Source organism: Primulina tabacum, chromosome 5 (genome assembly GCF_025594145.1).
Source record: "Primulina tabacum isolate GXHZ01 chromosome 5, ASM2559414v2, whole genome shotgun sequence".
Taxonomy (NCBI): domain Eukaryota; kingdom Viridiplantae; phylum Streptophyta; class Magnoliopsida; order Lamiales; family Gesneriaceae; genus Primulina; species Primulina tabacum.
The window spans coordinates 39722274-39736915 of record NC_134554.1 but is presented as its reverse complement, the minus strand read 5'-3'; the positions used below and the strand labels follow the sequence as shown (position 1 = coordinate 39736915).

General features: G+C 34.0%; 1 protein-coding gene across 2 annotated transcripts; it reads left to right on the top strand.

Annotated features, from left to right (window-relative positions):
• The first annotated feature begins 1853 nt into the window (after positions 1 to 1853).
• On the top strand, positions 1854 to 13378 carry LOC142547648 (uncharacterized). 2 transcript variants are annotated; one of them, XM_075656028.1, is made up of 10 exons: positions 1854 to 1956; positions 4944 to 5049; positions 6153 to 6252; positions 7552 to 7695; positions 8723 to 8781; positions 10546 to 10613; positions 10703 to 10754; positions 11515 to 11652; positions 11748 to 12347; positions 12554 to 13378. In XM_075656028.1, exons 1-10 carry the CDS (start codon positions 1949 to 1951, stop codon positions 12767 to 12769), a joined length of 1491 nt encoding a protein of 496 aa, XP_075512143.1. In that variant the 5' UTR covers positions 1854 to 1948; the 3' UTR covers positions 12770 to 13378. The 2 variants fall into 2 exon arrangements, with proteins under 2 accessions (XP_075512143.1, XP_075512144.1); XM_075656029.1 differs by lacking the exon at positions 1854 to 1956 and having other exon boundaries at positions 4938 to 5049; positions 6163 to 6252.
• Positions 13379 to 14642: the final 1264 nt, after the last annotated feature.

Sequence of the window (14642 nt, the reverse complement as noted above, 5' to 3'; positions counted from 1 at the left end):
GATCAGTTAAATGATGAAGAACAAACCCAGTTATGGGGATAGTAAGGAAAGAGAGAAGATTACAATCAATGTTTGAGTTTCATTTTCGTTATCAGTTTATTTCAGGTTGTCCGTATCATAGTTAATGTTTTACATTTCGCTGCTGTGATATATTATGTGATTGTTTCGGAGTTGTAAAGATAATATTTTCTATTTATGAATAAATATACTGGTTTGGAAATTCTGTACTTCTGAGCCTTGTTGTTTTGCAATTATATGATTGTAAGATAACGTCGGTGTCATATGTCTCGGTCTCGAGACGTGACAATAGGTATATCTAGTAAGCAAGCCAATGTCATTCTTATTAGAAGGCTCGGCAATAACGAACAAAATTAGAGACCGCAGTACTGATAAGTGTATTTTACGATTGTCACCCAATATGAAGCAATATTCTACATAAATTATATATAGCAAACTCAAAGTCTTTTATGCGAAAATGTGAACATACATATATAGGATGCCAAAATAGGCATGTTTAATTCAATTTAGCTCTGCTCATGCATAACTTAAGCAAGACAAAAATTTGTGTGAGACGGTCTCACGGGTCGTATTTCGTGAGACAGATCTCTTATTTGGATCATCCATGGAAAAATATTACTTTTTATGCTGAGAATATTAATTTTTATTGTGAATATTGGTAGGGTTGACCCGTCTCACAGATATAGATTCGTGAGACCGTCTTACAAGAGATCTACTCTTTAAGCAAGATAACATTTTGTTCTTCTTCCTATACAAAAGCTCTACCAAAATTAATTGCTTGGGGTTGTGCGGGAAGTAGAATTAAATTCTACATAAAATTTTATGTCAAAAAAAAAAATTTCATTATAAAAATTTCCTTCTTTTTCTTTTTTCTTTTCTTTTTCTTCTTTTGATATAATGATCATTACTTTCTAAAGTAAAAGCGTTAAAAAGTACCATGCGCGTGTGCAATTGATTTAAAGTCGTAATTTGTACTCATCATAAGATGGCAGATATAATTATGCTGTCTCTATTCTTAAAACTAATATTCCCACAATAGGTATCATAAAATTGACAACCATTTGCCAATTATGAATTATCGAAAATTCTCAAAATTTTCCTTACTTTGTAAAATTATTTAAATTTGTGTCCTATGCAAATAAATTTTATAAACCATTCTATATATTAATATTAGGCTAGATTGTAATTTTCGTCATATATCTTTTTCCTTAAACAATTACGGTATTCAGTATTTTCAAAATTGAGTTTTAATTCTGTATTTTCTAGATTTTGGCAATTTCGAATATTTTTCATTGCAAGTGCTGATGTAACACTGCATATGTGAGGGACGCATCAACAGCAAGCCAGCGCTTCGTCGGTGACATATTAACACCACGTCGAGAAAAGAACCAACATTGCAAATTAAAAACACAAAAATAACAAACAGACTAAGACCGGAATTTGACAACATAAATCTATGACCAAAATCAGAAATATGCCAACATACAAGGCCAAAATTATTAATTTTTCGTAATATTATGGAGAAAATCTCCTGTAACATTTTTGTCTAACAATCTGTGTACCACCAATAGAAATTTACCACGTGTATTGCTTATAAAAATTTATAACTCATTAATTAAGAATGTTACAGAAAATGATACATTGGCGTAATATTTTGCACAACTTATCGAAAATTTTGTGTTTGATTTTATATATTTTCATTCAACATAAACATTTTATAACTAGGCTTTTACAAAATTTGTTTTGGGCTGGACCCGACTCGAATTCATTAACCCGCAGTATTATATAGCCCAATAACAACTGGAATTTAAAGTTGGGCTCAGCCCGTAGTTCGAACAGAATCTGAAAACTCATTTTTGACCCAACTTTTCGATTCCTGTTACTTGGATTCTCAGTCTTCTGCTTCTTTCAAATCGATCGGTTCTGTAGAATGAACAGGTACGAAATTAATGTTTCTGTGATTTTTCGATTAATTAGCTATTTGGTATGTCGAATTATTTGCTTCTCATTTTTTTCCCGATTATATTATTTTGAATTTATGATTATCCATGTTGGGGTTGTATCAGATATTCAATGAAGTAAATTTGGTGAACCATGCTTAGTTGCGGGGATTATTCTTCACCGGTTCTTTTGAAATTTCAGTCAACATTTAAATGGGTTTTTGAGATTTTTTTTTTGCTCCGAGTTTCTTTGATGCTGTGTCCTGCATTTTAAGATATTAATGGGTGACAAGAACTGGCGAAATTAGCTTCTTGTGGTGTAGAAAATGAAAGAGGTTGTGCCTGAACGTGAACTCTATTGGAGCCATGATTTTGAGATGAAATTTGATATTGTTGTTACTTTAGAATGTATCGTTATCGTTTTTTTCGTGTCCAAATCGCAGCGAAAGTTTATAATATTATTTTAACATTCAAAATATTTTTTGGACACTTGTATTGTTTAAATTAAATAAACATTCATAGGATGTTTAACCTTTAGTTAACAATTTTCACTTGACTCCAACTACTCCGATATCAGCGGATGTAGCTCTTATTGTAAATCCATATGAACTTTTTTCAAGAACTCCTTTCTTCGATCTCCTAATCCGGTCCACGATTGGAATATTTGTTCATCTTCAAAATTGCACTAGAAATTTTGAAGAAGTTTTGCGTTGGAGAAGAAATATCAATAGGAGGCTCAAACCCTTAATTTTATTCAAGGGATGGCCGAAATCTTGAGAGAATATGGAGAGGCAATTTTCGAAAATTGCAAGTCTTATGGAGGCTAGGGTTTGTGCCTCCTTTCCTTTTATTATAAATGCATGACCTAATTTCAATCAATATAGATTTAGGCCTCTTAATTAACATTAATAGGCCTGATTAATTAATTGGACTAGTCTAACTAGTTTAATTATTAATCAAAGTCCATTAAGAACTTTAATTATTTAGTATGTTGGACTTGTACTCCTACAAGCCCATTAAACATACTTCCCACTATATTTAATTTAATATTTAATAAACTCAACTTTTGAATTTAATAATTAAATTCTCAAATTTTATAAATTCAACTCCTTGAATTTATTCTCTCCAAATTTTAAATATCATAAATTCAACTCCTTGAATTTACTATCTCATAAATTCAACTCCTTGAATTTATTTTCTCAAAATTTAATTATCATAAATTCAACCCTTGAATTTACTATATCATAATTTTATATAAATTCAACTCATTGAATTTATTCTCTCCAAAAAAACAAATGATCCAGTGTTTGTGTGACCCTCAATGATTCAGGGATACAGCTAGCTGTGTGTTCACAACTCTTTGTGATTCAGGACAGTTTCCTTTATTCGGGCTTACCCCAATTTGCCTCATTTCATGCACCAACATTTGGTCATGAGAATGTCAGAAATCATTTTCTAATTAAACCCATCGAATCATAGTAAGAACGTTTAGTAGCATCGTCCCATGATTCCCTAGGTATCATTGATAATGCCTGCAAGAACCAGTCGGTTATGATTAACGTATATTATGGTCCCTTCATCTCATATATCCCGACCGAATCTGCAACCATTGGTTCATCGAGGGTTGTATATTAGATTCGATAGCTATGTGATACAATCATGAAATATTCATAGTGTCATTGCATGCACAACTGGAGAACTCTTTCTCTAATGTACATCTCACACTCTGGCCAGAGATTTCATGCACTATTATTTCGATAGATCACATAGGATATCCACACTCGTAGGTGAGCGGTGAATTCCCGATTACAATGCACTGGCTCCTACATATGTCGCAATTGCACCCATCCTCGCCACCTTGTGACTCTCGGGGAGTCGGTAAACGAGTCAAAACACAATCCTAGTATGCAGAGCTTAGTGTTGTCCCGGGTCGTAAGGATTAAGTACAATCACAACCACAAACATTTCATCTCGATGAATGATAACCACTTGGAAAGTCTGAGGGAGGGATGTTCGGTTCAATCATCGTATGATTACCCATCTGCATGATTGGACATCTCTCTGCCCTTAGCCCCTTACCACGAAACATGGCACACAATATTACAGATGCTAGTCTCAACCTCAAGCGGACTTTATCCTTATTTTTAGATGGCTGACTCGACTAAAAACGAATTTAGAATATACAGTGTTTACAAATGAGTTTCAAGATCGAATTACGATTCATTCATATTAAAATATAATCAAAGACTTTATCTATGCTGATTGCATGGGTATACAGATAAAGTAAAATGAAACCATAAAAAATTAAATTATATTAAAATAAAGATTTTTTATTACACTTGAGTCAATAAATTCGCTAGCCAACCGTTGGCTTGCAGTCCATCTACTCTAACAGTATCTTGGTGCTTATGGAGATGGTTGTTTTTTTCCTTCTTGTTTGCTTGGCTCTTTTTATTAATTTTCATTGAAAACAATTTGTAGATCATAATCATAAATTTTAAGAGCGAAGATTTTTTTTGTTTTCAATAAACTGATTTCCGTGGATGCAATATGAGTATACAATAAGTGTTTGTTTTTTCAAATTTATCTCTTTGGGTCTTGTTTGTCTACCTATTCTTGTGTTTTAATGTCACATATATGGTTTTCGGTTTTAGGAAACTTAGACCTTGAATATTCATTAAGTTGGGGACATTTTACAAAATAGTCTTGTAAAATTTGAATAATAAAAAATTACTTCCGTCTTACTAAAAACTTGTCATCATATGCTTAGGATCATGTCTATTTTTACAAATGAAGGTCATTATTTTAAAATTTATGCTTGACTAGGGCTCTTTGTGTCAATTCCCCTATTAAGTTGTCTCTCTCCATATGTTAGTGAATTTCAATTCCATATGATCATTGAAGTTATCCGACAATATGAGTATAAATAAACAAACTCGATGTTTGGATCTTTCTTGAATGTTTTCTATTTGGTGTTTGGACAAGGATAACTACATGCAGAGTGGCATTCAATACCCATGTCTTGAAATTTGCACAGAGAACTCTATGCAGCGGTGCAGGTGTAAAGTTGCCTGGTTCTGACAGTGATCAAGTTAGTCTCGTGTTTACTTTACCTTTCTCTATGATATTTTTTCAACTTCCAGTACTTTCAGACAGAAGACGAGTTCTTTGAATCAATTTTGGGTATTGCATTTTGTGATTCTTGCCATTACAGTTGTTGTTCTCATTCATTTGCATTATTTACACTATAATTTTCAATATGTTTCCATGTAATTTCTCCTCCTCGAGCTTTGGGATTCATGTTTTTTTATGTAGCTGCTTATCATCAGATACTATTCTCTTGAACGAGACGAGGAAACTCATTTTGTTAAGTCAATTTAAATGTGCCTTTGAAGAGTGGAGGGTAAAATAATAACGGAATATCGATTTTCCCGATTCTTCATAAATATATTACTGTATGGTGCTTCATATTGTAAGTCAGAATTCTTTCTGATCAGTATTAAAATTAGAAAATAGAAATTCACAATATACAAAACGAGGGAAAAGGATCAGAAAATCCTTAGGGACTAATGGCGATTTTTTTTTGTGAACAAATACTTTTGTTTAATTTTCTAGTTTTCAGTTATTAAACTATTTATTGGACATAATGGAATACTGTAGCTTTTGTGAACATTGAGCAGTTCTACTTCCCCCTTTTCTTCTGAAGTGTTTTTCCTTCCTTTAGTTTTTTTTGTTCATCATTTTCTGATGTGCCTACTCGTGTTTGGGGACAATAGTAGACTTACCACTTACAAAATTTCATTTTTTGGAGAACAATACTCCTTTAAAAATCTTTGGAGTTGGATGGAGCACCACTACTTTTTGGCGTAATGTAGATGTTTTATGTACTATGGATACCATTCTATACCGTTTCTCCAATTTCTGAAGTTTCCTACGTCAATTAATTGGTGTTCTTCTTTGTTTTTGAGCCCTAACCTTTAACTTTTTTGGTTTTGTGTATACTGATCACTTGCCATTAATTGTGAAGATTTGTTACTAGTTCAAAATAAATTTTAAGCTTTTATTTTTTCGGGTCTTCTTGTATCTTAGGTTTCATCAGCATTGAATAGTGATATGAATTCTCATAGGCTTTTTTTACCCTATTTGAAGTGTTTTTTCAGAAAAGTTAACTCTTTAATTGTTGTCTATAACAAGGAGCTTGCAGACAAACAGAAATTTTCTAGAGATGATTGTGTGTATGATGTTGCTATTGTTGGAGGTGGCATGGTCGGCATGGCTCTGGCATGTTCTCTGGGTATGTGCCATTTTATTAATACTGCTGCAATGTCACAGGATTTGGGTTATTATTTTCTCATCATGTTAATCTTGCTGGTGTTTTGAGATTTTCGTATGGCCTTTAATGTTCACATACTGAACTTAGATGAAAAATCTTGATTTTTACTTTTTGAAGTATTCAAGTATGACTCTTAGGCACCTTGTGTGGGGCTCACTGACATGCAATTATAAATAAGGAATTTAGTTTACCTGATTCGGGTCTATAAACTTGAATGACCTTTTTTTTTCCAAAATAAAAAGCATCAACATGATACATATACATTGACAAATAATGCCATGTACAATTCGTCTCATATGTTTGATAACACAATCTTATATAGAAATATCTCTCTAATAGCTACCGTCACAAAATATAATCAAAAGGGTAGCTACATCTCAACCTAGTTCCACAAGTTGTCCTTCCAGCCCTGCTGTCTCCTTTAAATTTGACTCTAATGCATGTAAAATCAAAACTTAAGAAGGTGGGCTAAATACACTAAACTCAAGTATAAAGGAGACAAAGTAGTTTAGTTAGCCATAAATCAAATGTAAAGCATATGTCGTGGCAAAGAACACTCTTTGATAGCAGTAGCTCTTTAATAAATCCAACAACTAAATGAATACCATAAACCATCACTAGAATACAATTCATGTCTTTAACTATGCATACCGAAATACCATACAAACACCTGTGATTGGAATACCAGTGGGGCCTTAACGCTCATCAGCTTCTATTCACCTGAGGCCAGGAAATTTAGTTTACCATATCGCGACTATAACTATCATCAACTAGTGGAATGCCACCGGGGCTGGGAAACCAAAGCTATTGGAATACCATAAAATCATAACTATAATCAATCTATTGGCCATGTGCTCCAACTTTCCAAACCTGTTTTTTGAGCTTTGACATTGGCAATGTGCTCCAATTTCTAGTTAGAACTTTGCACATGTCATGAAGCTATATATATTTTGTTAAAATGCATGTGCATTTGAAAAGGAGCTTAAAGTTATTTTAATTCTCTCTTCTTTATGTGACTTCCATTTAAAAAAGTTGTGAAGTCTATACTTTGCAATGATGAAACCTTGTTGGTCATTTATTTTATTCTGTAAGTGTATGACTGAAGACATCTTTATTTTACCATTTTTCCTCGCTGATTTCTGTTGCATATTGGAGAAGAATGATTTTATAAGTGTTGATGCATGCTTATCAATTTTATATAAAAAAGTAAATGTTTTATGTGCAATTGAATCATATATGAATATATACACATTCTTGCAGCAAGCTCGCCATTGACAAAGCAACTACATATTGCTATAATTGATAGCAATCCTATGTTACTGAGTAAAGATTACATAGAGAAAGAGGATCCTCCAGATTCAAGGGTTAGTACAGTAACCCCGACAACTATAGAGTATTTCAAAGGTAATACTTCTCAATTCCTATATTCTATTGTATAATTTTGAAATCTAAGAGGAAGTGTAACAATTGACTTAGAAAATAAAAGCAACATCATGTAAGTTATTAGGAACTTGTTTGTTGTGATATATGCTACTAAGTCTCGGAAAGTTCAAGATATGCTGGGTGAATTGTTCCTCTAAATGCTACATAAAGAATCGGTAATTTACTTTGGCTTCAACCTGTTTATGTTAGTGGCACAATCTAATCTGAATGCATGATGATTAGTTTATTTTTAAGTGCACGTGATGTTTCGGTTTACTTTTACTTTTTTGGTTGTACCATCCTTTGGAAGCATACGATGGCTGCATTTACTTGAAGCCTGTCTGTTTCTATGTTTGGCTGAATTTAAACTGTCACAAATATATTAGGAAGATGGTGATCTGTCTTCTAAAAATCTGCAGATAAAACCAATATTACAATGTTTCTTTGTCTTGAAACCTACACTGGCATTTCTTGATTATCCAGGAGTAACTCCTTTCGAAGAGAAAAACGATTCTTTGTCGAAGATTTATACCTGATTATTAATTTACATCTGATTTCACCTTTGTATTCCTAGCGATGAATTAATTGGTTTCTTTGGCAACATATTTGAGATTTCCTTTTTTTCCATACGTTCACCCTTTTGCAAACCAACACTTTGGTTTTTCCATTGAAACTCAATTTTGCATCAATTTCCTATGGTGCAAGTCATTGTTTCTTTGCTAGGTTAATATTTTATTTTGCTCTCCTGAAATTAAAAATAAACATCCATCTCAAAACTTTAATGACAGTGAGTCCTTGTATGGATTGATGATGTTATAAAATCCAAAAATAACAAACCAAACTGATTAGTAGGAGAAGCCTGGTGGGTCAGTATAAAGGGAAAACCTTCCATTTACACAATTCTAGAGAATTTTGGCTCGGACTTATTTATTTTTTCTTGGGTTTTATATGGGAATTTGTGGCAAGGTTTCTTAATGAACTATGCAAGTATGATATCTGTTCTTTTCAGATATTGGGGCCTGGCAATATATTGAACAGCATCGACATGCCTATTTTGATAAGATGCAGGTAATGGCATTGTCGATCTTATATGTTGTCCGTATGATTGGTTTGATCCACTCCTTAATGTCTCACACCTCGCTCTTTGGGGTGTGGTAAGTTGATGCTATTATGCATGAATATATTGATTGGAAAACGGGTCTAGGAATTTAAATGGGGAATTGTCTTTTTTGGAAGTGGTTGAAGTTTGCATTTTAGAAAAATCACATAAAACTTTAGTTTCTTTCATATGTTGGGGTGTTGGCCCCTGTCAGCCTTGAGCATGCCGTGCTTAGGGAGCAGGATTATTGTTGCACCTTATATGATTCTGTCTATCGCTTGCTTTCTGTCGCCTTTTTTCCTTGAAATGAAGCATTTACCTCCAACTTTGTAATTTCTGAAAAATGGATTGATGACACTAACAATTCCGCTTAGCATCTACATAGAAGACATTAAAACACACATTTCTAGTCCTCAAACATGACCTTTGTGAAAAACGTAGTTATTTCCAAATTCCATCTATCTACCTTTTTCCTCCCATTAAAAGGATCAGTTTCAATCTTTTTGTTAATTAGAAACGCAAGATCTCATAAAGGACTCGTATCGTTGGCCTTTCCTCGTCGATCTGTTGCCATTATAGAAACCTGAACCTGTGACACCCCAGTTGAGTCGTGTGGAACTTTCTGGCAATAAGTAAAATGGCATATCCTAAGCATTCAAAATACAAAGTGTCAAACTTCAGGGACAACGTTTGGTACTAATCAGAGGTTTCTGGTTGAAGTTTCTCATGAAATCAAACAGTGGCTTACTTCCAGTTCTAACCAGCTATCATGTTTACCCTTTTGCACATGTGAAGTCTGGAGACTTCCTTTAATTGAGTCCCTTCCACGTTTAGCATTTCTACCCTTCAATGCTCAAGCTAACAATATCCTTGTACATTTTAAACACCATTTCGCTTCGATTTTGTTAGAATGGGTTTGGATTGAAAAATTTCAATCCATGATTTCAAATTCTATCCATCTCTATCTCGTTTCATTTGATCTTTTGTATTGATAATTGTAAGATTTCAAATATATCCATCCAATATCAGTGTCATCTGAAATCCCTACCCGAATTTTTTTCCCCAAATTAAATGTTTTCATCCAAACACAACCTTGAAGAATCATTGTAATATTTTACAACACAATTGTGCTATTGCACAGCATCCCTTTAGGATTGTACACCTGCTTTGTGTGCCTTTTCTCTCTTCATTGACTTGTGCTTGTTCATATGTATAATAACCATGCCTAGGTCCTCTTAACACTTCGTCATTGCTAGAATAGAGTTCTTTAGTACTATTTATGTCTGAACCTTTTGGGCTTCCACTTTTAGGTTTGGGATTATACTGGTCTAGCATATACAAGATACAATGCAAAGGATACAGAAAAATAAGTACTTGGGTGAGAGAAAATTCAGCAGTGTGGAACATCAGTGTCATTTGAAATTCGTCCTTGAAATTTTTTCCAATATCAGTGTCGTTTGAAATCACCTTGAATTTTTTCCCCAAATTACATGTTTTCATCCAAACACAACTTTCAAGAATCATTATAAAAATTTACCACGCAATTGTGCTATTGCACAGCATCTCTTTAGGATTGTACACCTGCTTTGTGTGCCTTCTCTCTCTTCTGATGCGTGCTTGTTCATATGAACAATAACCATGCCTAGGTCCTTTAACATTTCGTCATAGCTAGAATAGAGTTCCTGAATTTTTAGTTCTATTTATGTCTGAACCTTTTGAACTTCCACATATAGGTTTGGGATTATACTGGTCTAGCATATACAAGATACAATGCAAAGGATATCGACAAAGAAGTACTTGGGTGAGAGAAAATTCAGCAGCGTGAAACATCTCATAATCATAAAGTCAGTTCTCTTTCTTGCATATAACGAGTTTTGGCCTTTCATTCAGGTGTGTGGTGGAGAATAAAGTGCTTCACAAGTCTCTTTTATCGTGCATACAGGTACTTAATTTTATGGAGTGTACTGAAAAATGTTTTAGCATAGTTATTAATGGTGCTAAACACACCAAGGATGTAGTTTTGAGAGAACAATTTTTCTTATCATTTCTACAGGGTACAACTACAAGACAATAATTATGCAAGTAAATGATGCAAACCAGTCACCACTAGGGCTGACTCTTAGTTACCAAATCTCCTAAAAATAGAATTCCATAATTAGTATGATCAAATCCCTATAAATCCTCTCTTTTTATCAAACCCTTAAATTTACTCTATAATTCTACAATGGCGACGAGGGGTATTGATACCCCAAGGCACAGGGTGCAAAGTTAACGAGGTGCAAGGCACACAGCTTTGTTTGAATTTGATGGAGTTGTTTGATATAAAAGTTTTTACTTTAATATGCCTCACCTTTGAAAGACGCCCACCTTTTTGCTTCGCACCTTGAACCCCAACACCTCTGGCCACCTTGCCCTTCAAAACTATGGTTTTGTTTGTTTGAACGAGTTTTTGAATTGTTTATCATATGAAACGGAAGGTTGTTCATCTACAACTATTAAATTGTGTTTGGATGGAAGCATTTCATTGTGGGTTGGATTTAGAAGAACGGATTTGAAATGATACCTTTAATTAAGCATCCAAATTAATCAGAACAGTTAGAATGAATCCGCCAACCCCTTACAATCAAACACAGCTTTAATTAATTACTTAGTTCATATGGAAGTTTGGCATCATTTTCCATTTGACAATATTGTTCTGGCAGAACTCAGACTTCCGGCAGAAGATATATCCTTTCAGGTTAAGTTCAATGAACTTACAACCAAACACTTCATCAAGTCCCCATGGATGTTCAGCAAAACTCGAACTGAATGATGGCAGTAGCTTACGTGCTAAATTAGTGGTAACTTTCAATTTAATGTTATAGTACTGAACATCTGTTTTGGCTTAAGAACCTTTTTATTATTCTTTCTTGCACCAAGCTTACTTATGTCACAGGTTGGAGCGGATGGGTCAAAATCACGTGTTAGGGAGTTGGCAGGAATTGATACTACTGGATGGAAGTATTCTCAGAATGCCATTATATGTACGGTAGAGCATACCATAAAAAATGGGTGTGCTTGGCAACGATTTCTTCCCCATGGTCCAATTGCACTTCTACCCATCGGTGACAACTCCAGCAATATTGTTTGGACCATGACCCCGGAAGAGTCATTGGATCGGAAATCAATGCATGAGGGTGATTTTTTGAAAGAAGTAAACCGGGCCTTGGATGATGGCTATGGTCCACATCCCGAATCACAATTATTTGGTGGGAGAGGCGTGGTTTCGTGGCTAACAGCAGATGCGACAACATCTGCCAATGAGTGCTTTGAAGTGCCACCCAAAGCCTTAAAATTAGCCTCGGAAAGAATGGTGTTCCCATTGTCTTTGATGCATGCTAATTTCTACACTTCGAAACGTGCAGTTCTTGTTGGTGATGCGGCACATACTGTCCATCCTTTGGCTGGTCAAGGAGTTAATATGGGATTTTCTGATGCATTTTCTCTTTCGAAAGTCATCGCAGAAGGCATAGCTGTGGGGTCTGATATCGGGGAGGTATGCTACAGGCCAAGCCCTGGGAAAATATATCGCGTACATTGTCGTTAAAATTTTAGTGTACCCCATGAACGACAGTAGCAATAGCTGTAATTATTCAGTTCTAATATGTTTCCACTGATATGCCTCGCAGAGTGTTTTATATATTTTAATTTCGAGTATATTAAACCATTATTCAGTACCTTATCCTTGTTATTTTCATTCAGGTATCATTGCTTAGGAGATATGAATCAGAAAGAAAACCTGCTAACTTGACAATGACAGCAATCCTAGATGGGTTTCAGAAGGCGTATTCTGTTGATTTTGGTCCATTAAACGTTCTGCGAGCTGCTGCATTATTTGGCGCTCATCATATTTCTCCATTGAAAAGAAACATCATCTCATATGCCTCAGGCGCTCGTCAGTTTCCTCTTTTTTCGTGACTCTGCTGTTAAGTGAGCGTCCTTTGAAGGTAGATTCTGCTTCAAAACAAATCATACCTCGATTTCAGATGAATTAGTTCACCAGTTTGTCTTTATGAAACTCAATATTTCCGGGTAGTAATCATATTCATGCGTTATTGGCTTTAGCTCAACCAGAATTACATGCCAACAAGGTGTCCTATACAATATAGTTTGTCAAACCCGCTGGGTGTTCTCCGTCCATTTGACGTAGAACCCGTGATTTGACGATTTATATTGGATAAGGGACATAGGGTACTCCCTATCGTTAGGGGCTAGCTGCATTCGGCGGCCGATGATAAATCCAAGTTGCATGTAACCCCCCGAATAAAATCAATAGGTTAATAAGTCAAGTCCCTTTATTTTTCAAGTCACACGTAAAACCCGGTACGCTAGACTTTATGGCTTCATACGTTTGAAATGAAGCTAGTTATGGTTGAATTTTATTTTCTTGCATATAGCTACAGTGACAGATGCAGTGGTTTTAAACTTGTGTTTTAAAAAATGAAGGATTTTATTATCGTATTAATATTGCTTAGGGGTAGGGATATAAATGAACTAAACCGTTAGCGAGTTATTCGGAAATCGGCTCGATAAAAAGCTCGTTTGAGTTTATTTGTTAATCATGTCAAGTCAAGCTCGAGCTCGACAATTTAATCAAATCAAATTCAAGCCTAAAGATATTCAGACGTGAGCTCGCAAACATGTTCGTTAACAGGCTCGCGAGCTCGAGCTTGGCTTGTTTAGGTGGCTCCTAAAGACATTTTTAGTTGTTATGTTTGTCGTTTTGATTATTTATAAATGAATTTATTTTTTTATATCTGATTTAAAATTAGTTCATATATATATATATATATATATATATATATAAATTTTTTAACAAGTTCGAATCAAGCTCAAATTCGAGCTCAATTGTATGCTTTACGTACTCGAAAACGAGTCGAGGTCGAGCCAGACTTGTTAAACAGATAAACGAGCTATTTACATATCAATCTTAAACGAATCAAGCTTAACCTTGATGTTGTTTGGCTTGGTATAGATCATTTACATCCCTACTTAGGCGGTTATATGCAATTTGGATTTATCACGGGGCCAAATGGAATTAGCCCTATCTTATAGACTTAAGAATCTTATCATCTAGTAAAATCAAAATATGATTGATTAATATTATTTTTAGAATAAGTTAACGGGTATTTTTGTTAATTGTAAAATTTTGGCTAATTGAGTTTTTATTAATTTTGGATTTGCAAAATAAATGTTTTAGAACATGCTTAAATGCTAAATAATTTGCATATTTTTTTAAAATATTATATATATATATATATATATATATATACTAGAAAAATGTACGTGCGTTGCACGTAAAAATCTAAACTGTTGAAAATATATGTACGAAATTTTGATAATATTTAAATGAATTAAAACATGGTTAATAATATTTATCAACTGAAACAAACTAAGCCATAAAAAATAAAAAATCATGACCATAGACGGTATGTGAATCAGATAAATTATCTTATCCACTTGACACACTTTTTAATATGCTTCTTGGTTGATTTTGACAACTCAACAACTCTTTGTCGTAGTTTGTTATAATATGCATATAACTATTTTGGTATGTTCAGCAAGTATCTGATCGTCTTTAACATCTATTATGTTATTTACAATCTTTATCGGGGATCTGACATGCTCGTAGTTTGCTTCTTTATCACGCCATTTTTTCTGTTTTCTACATTGTTTTTATCTGATAATCTTATTTTCCCGACTATTTTTTAATTGTTAAATGATTTTTCCGCTTTTGACAATCATCAACTATAACTCTTAAGAAAAAATGATTTTTCTCGTGATAAGTTTT